The 13,661-nt window shown below is 37.4% G+C and overlaps 1 protein-coding gene across 1 annotated transcript; it reads right to left on the reverse strand.

Annotated features, from left to right (window-relative positions):
* Positions 1–6,994: 6,994 nt before the first annotated feature.
* Positions 6,995–7,953, reverse strand: LOC129077885 (olfactory receptor 491-like). The gene has a single exon (XM_054582485.1). It carries the CDS (start codon positions 7,925–7,927, stop codon positions 6,995–6,997), a length of 933 nt encoding a protein of 310 aa, XP_054438460.1. The 5' UTR covers positions 7,928–7,953.
* Positions 7,954–13,661: the final 5,708 nt, after the last annotated feature.

The raw sequence follows: 13,661 nt of genomic DNA on the forward strand, positions 1-13,661 counted from the left end.
TTTACTGGATTTATCATGAAAAATGTTTAAAAAGGAAGTCCAAATGATCAGTATAAGGAAGGTAAAGGTGGATGTAACACAGATTTATGGATATTGATACAACTCTAAGAGTAATTATAAATCCCAAAACAATTAGGCAAGAAAAAGATATAAAAGGCATCAAAATTGGAAAGGAAGAAGTAGAATTGTTTTTATTTGTATATGACATGATAGCATATAAACAAAACCCTAAAGACTCCACCAAAAAAACATTAGTACTAATAAAAAAAATTCAGTAAAGTTGCAGATACAAAATCAGTATACAAAAATCAGTGCAGTTGTATACTCTTATAATTATCAGAAATTTAAAAAATCCATTTACAATTGTATCAAAAAGAATAAAATACCTGGGCATAAATTTAACCAAGGAGGTGAGAGTCTACCCTGAAAACTATGACAATGATGAAAAAATTGAAGACAACACAGCAAATGGAAAGATATTCCATGCCCATGGATTGGAATAATATTGTTAAAATGTCCATACATGCAAAGCAATCTACAAATTTAATGAAATCCCTATCAAAATTCCAATGGCATTTTTCACAGAAATAGAACAAATTATCCAAAACTCTATGGAACCACAAAAGACCCCAAATAGCCAAAGCAATCTTGAGAAAGAACAAAGTTGGAGGTATCACATTCCCTGATTTTAAACTCTATTACAAAGATTAAGTAAACAATATGGTATCAGCATAAAAACAGACACACAGATAAATGGAACATAATAGAAAGCCAAAATAAACCCATGCATGTTTTGTCAATTAACTGATGACAAAGGTGGCAAGAATAAACAATATTGAAAGGAAAGTCTCCTCACTAAATGGTGTTGGGAAAATTGGACTGTCAACGTGAAAGAATGAAAATAGACCAGTATTTTACACCATACACAGAGTTAACTCAAAATGATTTAAAGACTTGAAATATGAAACCTGAACCCATAAAACTATAAGGAAACAGGCAGTAAGCTACTTGGCATTGGTCCTGGCAATGATTTTTGAGAGATCTGACTCCAAAAGCAAAGGTGACAAAAGAAAAAATAAGTAAGTGGGACTATACCAAACCAAGAAACTTCTGCACAGCAAAGATTATCAATGAAATGAAAAGAATGTACCCAATGGAAGAAAATATTTGCAAATGACATATTCAGTAAAAATATAACTCTATACAAATCAATAACAAAAATCAATTTAAAATAAACAATCCAATTTAAAAATGGGCAGAGTATCTAAATATACATTTCCACAAAGAAGGCATACAGATAACCAATACACACGTGAAAAGGGGCTCAACGTCACTAATCATCATGGAAGTATAGATCAAAACCACAATGAGGTATCACCTCACACCAGTAAGAACAGCTATTATTAAAAAGTCAGGAAATAACAAGTGCCAGCCAGGATGTGGAGAAAAGGGAATCCTTGTGCACTGTTGGTGGGATTGTAAATTGGTGCAGCCACCATGGAAAACAGTATGGAGATCTCTCAAAAAAATAAAAATAGAACTGCCATGTAATTCAGCAATGCCACTTCTGGGTTTTTATCTGAAGAAAACAAAAACACTATTTTGAGATGATATATGAATCCCTATGTTCACTGCAGCATTATTTACAATGGCCAAGATATGGAAGCAACCAAAGTGTTCACCGATAGACTAATTATGGATAAGGAAAATGTGGTACCTTTATACAATGGAACATTACTCAACCATGAAAATTGAAATTTTGCCATGATGCAATAACATGGATGAACCATGAGGGTATGTCAGAGAACAATAAATACCATTTGGTTTCACATATATGTGGAAACTGAAAAGCAAGATAAATGAACACACACACACACAAACCCCAAAACTCAGATATATAGAACAGATTGGTGGTCGCCAGAGGTGGGTTGGAGGGGATGACAAAATGGGCAAAGGGGGCCCAGAGGTACAGACTTCCAGTTAAAAATAAATAAGGCATGAAGATATATTATCTCACAAAGTTCTTAAGAAATTATACCAGGTTGCGCTGCAAGGGACAGTGAAAATGAAGAGTTATTATTGAATTCTCAACTTAGAATGCGCAGAAAATAGGACAAGAAAACAATTCAGCTATAACATGGGCTATTTTTTTTTCCTGTAAAAGGAAGGATGATTTAGAGGACTGAACTATAAGCTCAGAGGGCGGACAGCCAAGAACCACGGAAACTTATTAGCAGGAAGCAGGGCTAGATCCTTTAAAAAAAAAAAGGAAAAAAAAAAAAAGAGAGGCAACATGTGGCTAGTTGGATTTTGCAGTTTCCATGGGCCAGTATTGCTCAGTGATGAAAAGGAGTATTTACTGCAGTTTTTCTACCCTTATATCAACAATGCCTGATAGCTGTGCAGGGGTCATATTCACATGCCTTGTCTCTTTAGTTCCTAGGTCTCCAATCAAGAGGGACTAGAATTGAGGAGTTGTGCCTAAGGAATCTCACCCACGCCTGATATAGAGCTCATGATGATAGACTCAATGGAGATGCTGTAATGGCATAATGTTTTTACCACTTTGCTATATGGGAAATGTAGGAGGGTATAAAAGTATTCTGGTAGGTGGGAAATGTGTAAGTTATTGTGGTCAGAAGGATATGGTAGATTGGAGATGACTCCAAAGTCTGCTATTCTCTCACTGAAAGATGTGATCTAGTTTCCCTTCCATTTAACTCTGGACTGGCTTTAGTGAATTTTTTGTTTTTGTTTTTGTTTTTGAGGCAGTGGGTCTCCTGAGGCACACATTTATCAATTAAGTTTACCACCCTATATGGGCATGGTCCTTGGGCTTCAAAACAATTACAATAGTAACATCGAAGATCACAAAGCACTGATCACCACATAATATATAATAATAATGAACGAGTTTGAAATGTGAGAATTACCAAAATGTCACAGAGACACGAGGGGAGCAAATGCTATGGGGAAAAAGGGGCCCCATAGACTTGCTCAGCACAGGGCTGCCACAGATATTTAATTTGTAAAAAAGTGCAATCTGCAAAGCACAATAAATAATATATGCCGGTATATAAATAATTGTGACCAGAGGGATTATGGTACATTGAAGACGGCTGCAAAGTATTTGCTTCTCCTCTCGCTCACTAAGGTGTGATCTAATTTCTCTCCCCTTGCCTTGGATCTGATCAGCGATAGCGAAGGGATTTGTTTTACCAATAGAAGATAGTGGAAATGATGTTCTGGGCCTCCCGAGGCTAGCTCATAGGAAACACTGCAGCTTCCATTGTAGTCTCTCAACCTACCTGCTATTAGAGTCTGATCTGTCATCGAAGAAATTCAACTACTCTGCTCATAAGACTGTACGGAAAGACTCTAAGACTTCATGGAGAAAGGAGAGGCTTTCAAACCATCCCTGCTAAGGTGCCAGGCTTCTGAGTGAAGCCATCGTGCATTCTCTCCATATGCCCGGATGCCACCTGAACGTCACTGAGTGACCCCTATTAGTGCCCTAGAGAACAGAAGAAATGCTGGGCCAGACCAAACTGGAACTTCTGACTATGAAATAATGGAAAAGAAAAGGATGATTTTGTTCTAAGCCGCTAAGTTTTGAGTGACTTGTTAGGCAGCAATAGACAACCTGCACATCACTTTTCCTTAGCTAATTAATGACATCCCATTCACATTCATCAAATAATCAAAGCCAAAAATTTCTGAGGTTTCCTCAGATTCTTTTTTAATTTTTAACCTCCCCTGTGAATCCATCAGCAAGTACTTTTTGGTCTTTTAACTAAAATGTATCTTGAATAGGTTAATTTCTCTCTACACTGCAACTAACTAGCCCCATGTACCATCATCTGGGGTCTTGACCTTTAACGTCACTGGTCTCCAGTTCCCACTCTTCCTTTTTATAATCAAATTTTCAACAACAACAAGAGTGATCTTTAAAAAAAAAAACTATTCACAGTGGATTAGATTTATTTAAATCACCATTTAATGGCTTCCCATATCTTTTAGAATAAAATTCAAAGACTTTTCCATGGCCCATGAAGCTCCCCATGATCTCACTGTTTTTGAGCACCTCTGTCCCCCTGGTTTACCAAGGCCTCCTTATTTCTTGAGATTATCAGGATCTCTGCACTTGCTGATTTCCCCTCCCTCTCCATATCAATGGGTACTTCTCATCTTTCAACTCAGCCAGCGCCTCCTCCAAGTGGCCTTCCTTGTCACTCAAGGGTAATGCCACCCACACCTCACAGTTACCTTTTATAAGACAACCCAAGTGTCTTTTCCACACCCCCTACCATATTATATATTTATAACATTTATTTATTCTCTAGGGTCTCCCCCATTAAAATCTAAACTGCCTGAGAACTCTATTCATCAGCATATCTTCAGTGTTTACTCAGTTGCTAGAATATAATCAAAGCTCAATAAACATTTTTGAAATGAATGACTATCACATATCTACCTATAAAATGTCTTCAAGGTCTGGATCAAATATTCCTCACAGATTTTGAGATCACAATGGAAGGCATTTATCAGTGTTTAAGGCTCCCCTTCCCACCTTCTCCCGGAATTATCTAAACACCCAAAGAAAATGTGTAGGCATGCATATGTAACAGGTCTGGCAGAAGGAACGCCTGCTTGAGTGTGGTTGGTAGGGTACATGCATGTCTCGCGCGAGAAGGACAGCAGTTTGAACATCTCACCTAAGATGATATATGGTGTGCGTGAGTGTGATAGTTGTGTTACAGAGTTACATGCTTATGATTTTGTAACAAAAGATTCTGTAATAAAAAAGGGGTGTTATTTGTGCCAGACACTGTATATATGTGTGCATGAGTGCATGTGTATAAAAATCAATTTTTGTTATCGGTCTTTGACTTGAATTATTTTCTAGTTAGCAAAGCTCAAATGATGCCTGGGGTAAAATACAGAACACTCTGACAGCTCTAAGATATAAATTCAAGGTGTCCAGGAGGATGCTAGTCTTTACATCAGGGTGCACACAGCTACAGCTCTGAGATGTCATGGGAGTAAGGGTGCACCTGGATTTTTTAAAGAACAGAAAATGTTGTTTGTCAAAAATACAATACTATGATAACACCTCAAAATAGGCTCAGAGCAAAAGATGATATTGTCTCTTAGCTCAATTATACCAATTAATGAAAGGGTGAAGCCATATATTGATACCACTTCTGCTTTAAGTATCAAATGGAAGTCTGTGAACATGAATAGTCTCACCCTGGGGTGCATTTTAATATTTGAAATATGAAATAACTGAATAATTATTGACTAAGTGAGATTCTAATAATGTGCCAGTACTTTTGCACTTTATTATCATTTTGCTGTGAGGTGTCTTGGGTGGACTGCTACGAAATAGAAGTATACTGGGGAGTATAAGAGAACCATAATGGAAAAAAAATATAAATAAGATAAAATTTAAAAAATGAAATATACTTTTGGCCTCTGCTCCCAGTTCCCCTTACACAGCTCCGAAAACCCATGTAATTTCCTGAGTAATAGACACGCCAGGAGAATGAAATTGATATCTGGATATTTAGAAAATATTGATTTTCCAATTGGTTGGAATTGGGGAAAAACACCACAAATTTGGTGTGAGTAAAGAAAGTTTTCCTTTACCCATTATTTATCATTTCATGTTTTTTAATTTATCTGTGTTACCTTTTTAGTCTTTGGTATGCATTTTCCACTCCGATTTTACAATATTATAGATACTCTTAATTTTTACTTAACAGTTTATTTTAAATATTTTCCATTTTATTACATTTTTTTCTTATACCCAATCCTCACTTCTCTCATCCTGTTACACCAAGACATGGACTTTCATGATCCAAGTCTTGCTTTCAGATGCTCTAAACAGTCGTCAACTACTTTGAGCTGGGAATTCCCGAGTCCAGAAAATTTCCTTGCCCTTTCTAGTCTCATGGTGATGCTGCAAATTAGGGTAGATCACTACCCAAGCAATACATTTAGGGCATTCTATGGTAACATTTCTAGTTTTTATTGGGTTATAATTTCCTTGTAAATCTAGACTATGGAACTATGATTGTTGCTAATAATTTAATTTCAAGGTTTAGAATTTAAAAATACCCTTTTTAATTCTTACCATTAAAGAAAATTATATTATGTCAAACTGAACTATTTGCTTTTAACATGTGTTTAAATATGGATAAACTTCTAGTCACATCTTATGATTTTGGTGCCCAAACCTGACTTCTTAAAAGATGGGAATCAACCCAGTTTCCCCATCCTCACTTTTGTTTTGGACTCTTCACAACCTAGACCTTTTTCTAGGGGCTAGAGTTTGTTCATGAGCCTGATATAAAGGCTTGATTATGTTACTCAAATCCTCTGGAACTGCTGAAATCATTAAACTGATTGTGGCAACACAGTATAGGTTAAGTTCATGGAATCAGAGGACGTGAGTCCACCTCTCTCCAGACAAACTTTTGGATCTCCTTAAGACTCAGTATTCTAATCTGTACATTGAGAAAAATTAATAATACCAGGATCATGGGGTTGCTGTGAAAATTAAATGGAGAAGTATAGCAGTTTTGGACCCAGACTTTCTGGATTCAAACACTAGATGCACAGCCCCCTAGCTGGATCTACTTAATGTCTCTATGCCCCAAATGATTTATTTGTAAAATAGAAATACTAGTTCTACGTCATGTGGCTTTTGTGAGAAATAAACCAGTCAATATATGTAATGTGCTTAGAATAGGGCTTGGCATATAGTAAGTGCAAATTATTGTTTGCTAAATAAATTAAATAACAAAATTAACCTACAGGTGTTAATAATAGTAGTAATTATAGTAATAATAATCGGCTTACAAGTGTATAAAAAATGAGATTTAGAAGAAACATGAATATAAGCAATCAGTTATGCAGCGTTTGGTAGGTCCTAAGTGTGATACAGGTAAACACAAACTTTATAGTTCATCTGCCATGGTAAGAATAGATCCTAAGAATGTAATCTGACAACTGCCTTTCTCAAGGCTTCCTTCACATCTCTGTTCCTCAGACTGTAGATGAGAGGGTTCAACATGGGGATCACCACAGTGTAGAACAAAGACACCACTTTGTTCTGGTCAGTTGAGTAGCTGGATTTGGGCATGACATAAATGAAGGTAACAGTTCCATAGTAGAGAGTAACTGCAGTGAGGTGGGAGGTGCAGGTGGAGAAGGCTTTATGGCGCCCTTCAGCAGAACGCATCTTCAGGATGGTGATGAGGATGCAGATGTAAGAGACAGATATCACAAACACAGTGACCACAATAATAGACCCAGAAGAGATGGAAGGGATAATTTCAATAATAGAAATATCTGAGCAGGAAATTTTTAACAAAGGGGAGAAATCACAGAAAAAGTGATCTACTTGATTTGGTCCACAGAAAGACACAGTCAATAAACAGCCAGTAAATGTCCAAGCATTCACACACCCACCCAAGTAGGAAATCCCCACTAAGAGAATGCACACCCTGGGGGACATGTGGGTGGAGTAGAGCAGCGGGGAGCAGATGGCCACATAGCGATCATAGGCCATGGCGGCCAGCAGGAAGCACTCAGCTGTCCCAAATGTGACCACAGAACAGAGCTGGGCTATACAACCGGCAACACGGATAGAGGTTCCTTCCCTGAGGAAGCCCGTGAGCATAACGGGTGTGACCGATGAGGAGTAACCAATGTCTACAAAGGCCAAATGGCAGAGGAAAAGGTACATTGGGGTATGAAGCTGAGGGCTGCTCCTGATTAACATGATTATGCTGACATTGCCCGTTAAGGTGACAACATAGATTCCTAGGAACACAATAAATAAAATGGCACAAATTGTAGTATTCTCTGTGAACCCCAAAATGACGAACTCAGTCACGCTGGTGTGGTTTCCAACCTCCATGTCTTCTGTGAATTATTTCTGTTGAGGGAAATGTGAATATTTTCTATGCTTCCCCGTGTTTTGCCATTGTGTTGTGACAAAGGCAAAGTTCCTCTGTTTTGAGGCAGTTCTGCAAAAGCAGAATTAATGGTGAATAATAAGAGAAGACAGAGAAATTACAGTACAATGCAATCTTTTCAGGACATTCAGTGAAAATTAGAAAAGAAAGTTGTTTATCATAATGAGAAACCAGAAGTGTGAAAATGATTTTTAAATATTTCTGTAAAATATTATAAAATAATTTAATTGGTACTTTATTTACCTGAAAATTTCACTTACGCATTTTTTCCCATTAGCTTCAGCTAAATAAAACCCCCTGCAGATACATTCTACAGATTTATAAATTCTTTTTGAATGCATTTTATTTTACTATTTTATCATATAATTAACAACTAAAGAAAGGCTCACCTACAAATCTTTAATAATGCCTCACAATCCGTTTTGATATATTGCACTTTTGTGGCATAAGTAGTATTTATATATTTGTAACCATAAAATATATTCCATTTTTGTAATTTATAATTTTAATCATTATTATCAATAAAATGTGTCTCAGTTTCCTAAGAATTTTCATATCAGAAATGCTTAATGGAAAATATATCAAACTCTTTCGCATGGTATTCATGAAGTTTCATAATCTATCTCTGATTACTCTTCTAAATTTATCTACCTATATATATGCTTCCTTGAAATTTTTGTGCTTTTAACAGCCATGTTAACATGAAACTGAGGGCTTCTACTCAGTGTTATTGGTTCTAATTTTTAAGGAAACACAATATTCTGCTACATTATTTCAGTTCTTCAAGTTCTAACTACTTACCCTAAGTGGTAAATATCGGTACAAAATATCATTAAAATGTCATTTTTAAATTAGAAATCATTTAATATTTCTAATAGTGGGACTTAGTTCTTTGACTGAATGAATGGTAATATATAATAAACCAATAGTTGGGAATCCACAGTTCATTAAAAAATGCATTCTATTTCTTCTTTGATTTCATTAAGTGCAATGGAATTACTCTACTGAAAGGTAGCTTGCTGCCATTGTTGTAAGCTCTATCATTAAAATCTGTTTTTCATCTTATCAGTGATCCCCTAGGAACAAACCTTCCCCTTTCTGTAGAAAAACTTTGACATATTTGAACATAGCTAGCTCGCCTCTAGTGCCTTTCCTTTCCTAAAATTAAGCGTCTATAGTTCTTTGGCCATTCCACCTGTGGCACACTTTCCAGATCCCTCACACTGGTCCTCGTCAACCTCTGCATATACACTGGGTTGAGCAAGGGGGCCAAGCACTGAGCAGCACTTGTGGGGTCTCCTCTGCATCACTGAGCACACTGTGAGCCTCAGTCTGTGCAGATGGCAGCTACGAAGATGAAAAGGGAAAAGAGATCCTAGACCTCCCACTGGCCAGCAGCTTGAACTTCCACATGAAATCTCTGTGCCTCAGTTTTTTCATTTGTAAAACGGGTATAATTGTTTTTGTAATGCAGCTTTGTTGTGAGATTAAAAGAAATGATATTTACCAAGTATCCAAAGGTGTTTGGTCATATATCAGGGCTAAGTAACTATTATTTATTAGGTAAAAATGAAGTATTGGTAGGTTTTCTGTTGCTTAATTTTTTGATGAGAAGTGTATATATAGTTTTTCTTTCAACACAAGGCAGGAGATTTTCACTACAAATCCAAAATAAGACTTGAAGTATAATATCTGATGCCGTCATACCTTTGTAACTGATTCTTGCTGTTCCCTCCTCCCTCCACTGGCCACCTAGGGCTCCTTCTCCAGCCCTTCCCTCTGCTACCCATTCATGCTTGCTCACCTGCAGCAGAGACTCTGACTTGGTTTAAGTGGCCAGAATGACTATTCTGCAGTGCACCCCGTGCTGAGGCCACAGTTTCCATAGAGGTCAAGAGCTAAGTTGATTAGATGGTTTCTTTCATTTTAAGTTCATTGAACAAATACAAACTTAAAGTACTTAAACAAAATCCATAAATATTACACTGACCTTTAGAGCCTGAATTGTTGAGGTTGAACTCCAAAGAGAATTTTATAAAGCAGAAGTTTTCCACTTAGTTTTATAAGTAGTTGTAGACTGAATACTTGACAGTGTAATCCACTGATGCTCCCTTTGATCAAGGACCACAGTTACATAAATGCTGTGAGGATGAGGGCGGTTATCTCTGTGTGGCTGCTGGGAGGAGGAGGCTGTAATAGATCACAAGTTCCCTGGGGCTGTTGTTGCTTGCCTGATTGAGAAAAAGGTTCTCTTGTACAGAAGACCTTGTAAAGCCTGGTGACTCATTAAGGCCAGGCTGCCCTTCCCAAAGGGACAGCTGTACGTCATGTGTCCTTTGGAATTCCTTCTCCCTTATCTAATGAAAGTGAAAGAAAAAGTTCTTGGTCTCCCAGAGCACGGGAAACATCCAGAACAATAGCTAACTACTTTGCTAGGGTTAGATGGATGATGTCACTGTACTTTCCAATAAAATAACCTTTGAGTCAATATGAAAAGGATCATTTGAATTGAAGTAAGGAAAGAAGAAAACTATTACTTTGACTTAGTGTCTATTTAGCTGAAAAAAAAATAAGACAATTCTCTTTGGAATTCAGTATACACAGGAAGGTCCCCTGTTTCGGTCTCTTGGAACTCTTTTCTTCTCACTGCTTAACAGAATAATCCAAGAAACTGCTCTGAGGTATCTCAGCACCCACATTCCACTGAGCCAGCAGGCAATAGCCAGTACATAAGATATCCCACCTTCCTTTACATGTTTCTAAAGGTTACCACTAAAGTCCGTTATTTCTACAGCTCTTTCCACACATTCTGATAAGATGAGGCATCTCTAACTGATTTATTTTGCTATGCACAACTATCATTTTCCATCCTCAAGTTCTACTCAGGCCTGGATTCCCTTACTTCTTGTATTTGTCCCATGCCCATTCCAGAATTGTCTGATCCCATGTGAAAAAATGTCCTTCAACCTAAAACCATCAAAATATTTTACTGTGATATAAAATAAAAAGCATCCTCACTTCATCAGCCCTATTAAAAATTACTCACGTTGTTATCAAGAAGCAGGGTGGATTGCAAATCCAGAATAAGAAGAAGATCCAAATCTTCACAATGGTAATTGCCAGTAGGTCTGCATTTTGCTCAATCTTTCTTCTGCATTAAATTGAATTATTCATCTCTTTGGACAGTGGCAAGGGTCAGTGTTCCATAAGCCCTGAGAAGTTGAGAGCAAACCCATCATTCATGTAATCACTACTTTAATCAACATAGCATCCAAACTAAATTGAAGCCCTACCATCCAAACACAAAACCACTGATCAAATTTCAACCCAGATGGAATTTATCACACAGTGTCATCAGCACTACAACAAAGGCATGTAGAAGCTGCTTCAGAAATATAGGAGAAAGAATGATTTACTTTGCATCTAAGGGGCTGGCCAGGGAAGGTGGCATAAATAGATCAGGTGCTAACAAAGGTGTATTTTCAAGGATCCTGATGGAGGCTTTGCCCAGAGACCTGGACAAAGGACTGTGGGAATAGAACTGGCCAGAGAGATGGAGAAAAGAGTCAGTCCCACCAGGGCGCCAATTCTGACTCTGTAGACAAAACAGTCCCTTTAGTTGAGGACTTCAAGTAGCGGGGAGAGAGCCATGGAGTAACATGAGTAAGTAAGCAAAAACAAAGCGCAGTCTGTTGTTACTCAAAATGCAGTCCATGGACTGGTGGCCATGAGCAAATTATTTATTATCATTGCACGACAAAATATGGGCTGGAAGTTGAGGGTAACCATTTATACACTTTTATTGCAATTTGAGAGAGTAATAGAGTGATTTAAAGTGTGTTAATTATAATAATAATGCATTTATATTTTTGTTTTTCTTATTTTTTAGTAACTCTATACATTATTTTCTAAAAATTATTTATCCATGGATGCTTGAAAAAAATAGTTTGAAACACCTAGGTTTTTAAAGGTGTGACCTTTTTAACCGGGAGACCTGGGTTTAATTGGAGGTGTATGAGCTCAGGAAAACTGTTTAACCTCTTTGAGACTCAATTTCATGATTTCTAAAATGGGGTTAACTTCTATCTAATAGGCTGGTCATAGATATAAATAACATAACATATAGTTATGTAGAAAGTGAACTGAAGTTATCAATGTATCTCAAATATGTGATAAATATAAGAAAGTGCCTAAACATTTTGATTGGGATAGGACACACTCATCAGGATTGGATGGAGCCCTATTATCTTTTGCAAATGACTGTATTTATTTGTCACTCCCACACACTTCCCTCCTATGAAATCCATGACATTGCAACTACAACACCTGTTTGGCGCATTGATCTCCCTGCCATTCCTTACTCCGGAAGGACTTCAGCACCTGCACTAAAATTTTCCTCTCCATTTTATCTTTGCCATCAGCAAGGAAACTTCTAAGTACTTGCACATCTGAACCAATAGCCCAACTTAAAATTCCTCCACATTCGTGACTCTGATAGCTTTTATGCATCTATACTCTACTTATGAAACTCCCTAGCAAATTCATACCCTAAATATCACACATTTTCAGTTCTGTACCTCTTAAGAATACATAAAACTAAAAATACGGTGTTAAAACCTAATGAATGAAGGGCTACCAGAAACAAACTTACAATGCAACAAGATAAAGTTTATTTGCTCAGTGCAGTGATGAAGTGCTTGCTCTCCAGAAGACCACCACAGGCCCTCTCAATAATGAAGAGAAGGTATGTACTCTTTGGATTCTTTTTATTTTTTAAGATTTTATTTATTTATTTGTTTGTTTGTTTGCTTATTTATTTAGTGTTCAAATACATTTGTCTCCATTTTCCCACCACCACTTTCCCCTGCCCAACCCACCGCCACCTCCCACCTTCAATCCTTCCCCACTTTGGCTTTGTCGATGTTCCTTTATACATGTTCCTTGATTTGACCCTTCCCCTTCTTTTCCCTGTTACCCTTCCCTCCTTCCCTCCCGTTATTGTCAGTTTCTTTTTTCTTTCAGTGTTGCTGGTTACATTTTCCATGATTGTTTGTTTTGTTGATTAGGTTCCACTCATAGGTGAGATCATATGGTATTTGTCTTTCACTGCCTGGCTATTTTGCTTAGCATAATGCTCTCCAGTTCCATCCACGCTGTTGCGAAGGGTAGTAGCTCTCTCTCTGTGCTACATTGTATTCCTTTGTATAAATGTACCAGAGTTTTTTGATCCACTCATTTACTGATGGGCACTTAGGTAGCTTCTAACCCTTGGCTATTGTAAATCATGCTGCTATGAACATTGGAGTGCACAGGTTCTTTTGAATTGGTGTTTCAGGATTCTCAGGGTATAATACCACCAGTGGAACTGCCACATCAAAGAGCACCTCCATTTTTGGTTTCTTGAGGAAATTCCATACTGTTTTCCAGAGTGGCTACACCAGTCTGCATTCTCACCAACAGTGTACTAAGGTTCCCTCTTCTCCACAACCTAGCCAGCACTCATTGTTTGTTGATTTGTATATGATAGACATTCTGAATGGTGTGAAGTCGTATCTCACTATGGTTTTAATTTGCATTTCTCTGATGGCTAGTGATTCTGAGCATCTTTTCATATGTCTATGGGCCCTCTGTATGTCCTCCTTGGAGAAGTGTCTGTTCAGGTCCTTGGCCCATTTT

Source organism: Pteronotus mesoamericanus, unplaced genomic scaffold (assembly GCF_021234165.1).
Source record: "Pteronotus mesoamericanus isolate MK-2021 breed Mesoamerican mustached bat unplaced genomic scaffold, CSHL_Meso_final contig_1189, whole genome shotgun sequence".
Classification (NCBI taxonomy): Eukaryota; Metazoa; Chordata; class Mammalia; order Chiroptera; family Mormoopidae; genus Pteronotus; species Pteronotus mesoamericanus.

Excerpts from the sequence above, each read along its gene's own strand:
- LOC129077885 (XM_054582485.1), bottom strand. The coding sequence starts at position 7,927 with ATGGAGGTTGGAAACCACACCAGCGTGACTGAGTTCGTCATTTTGGGG.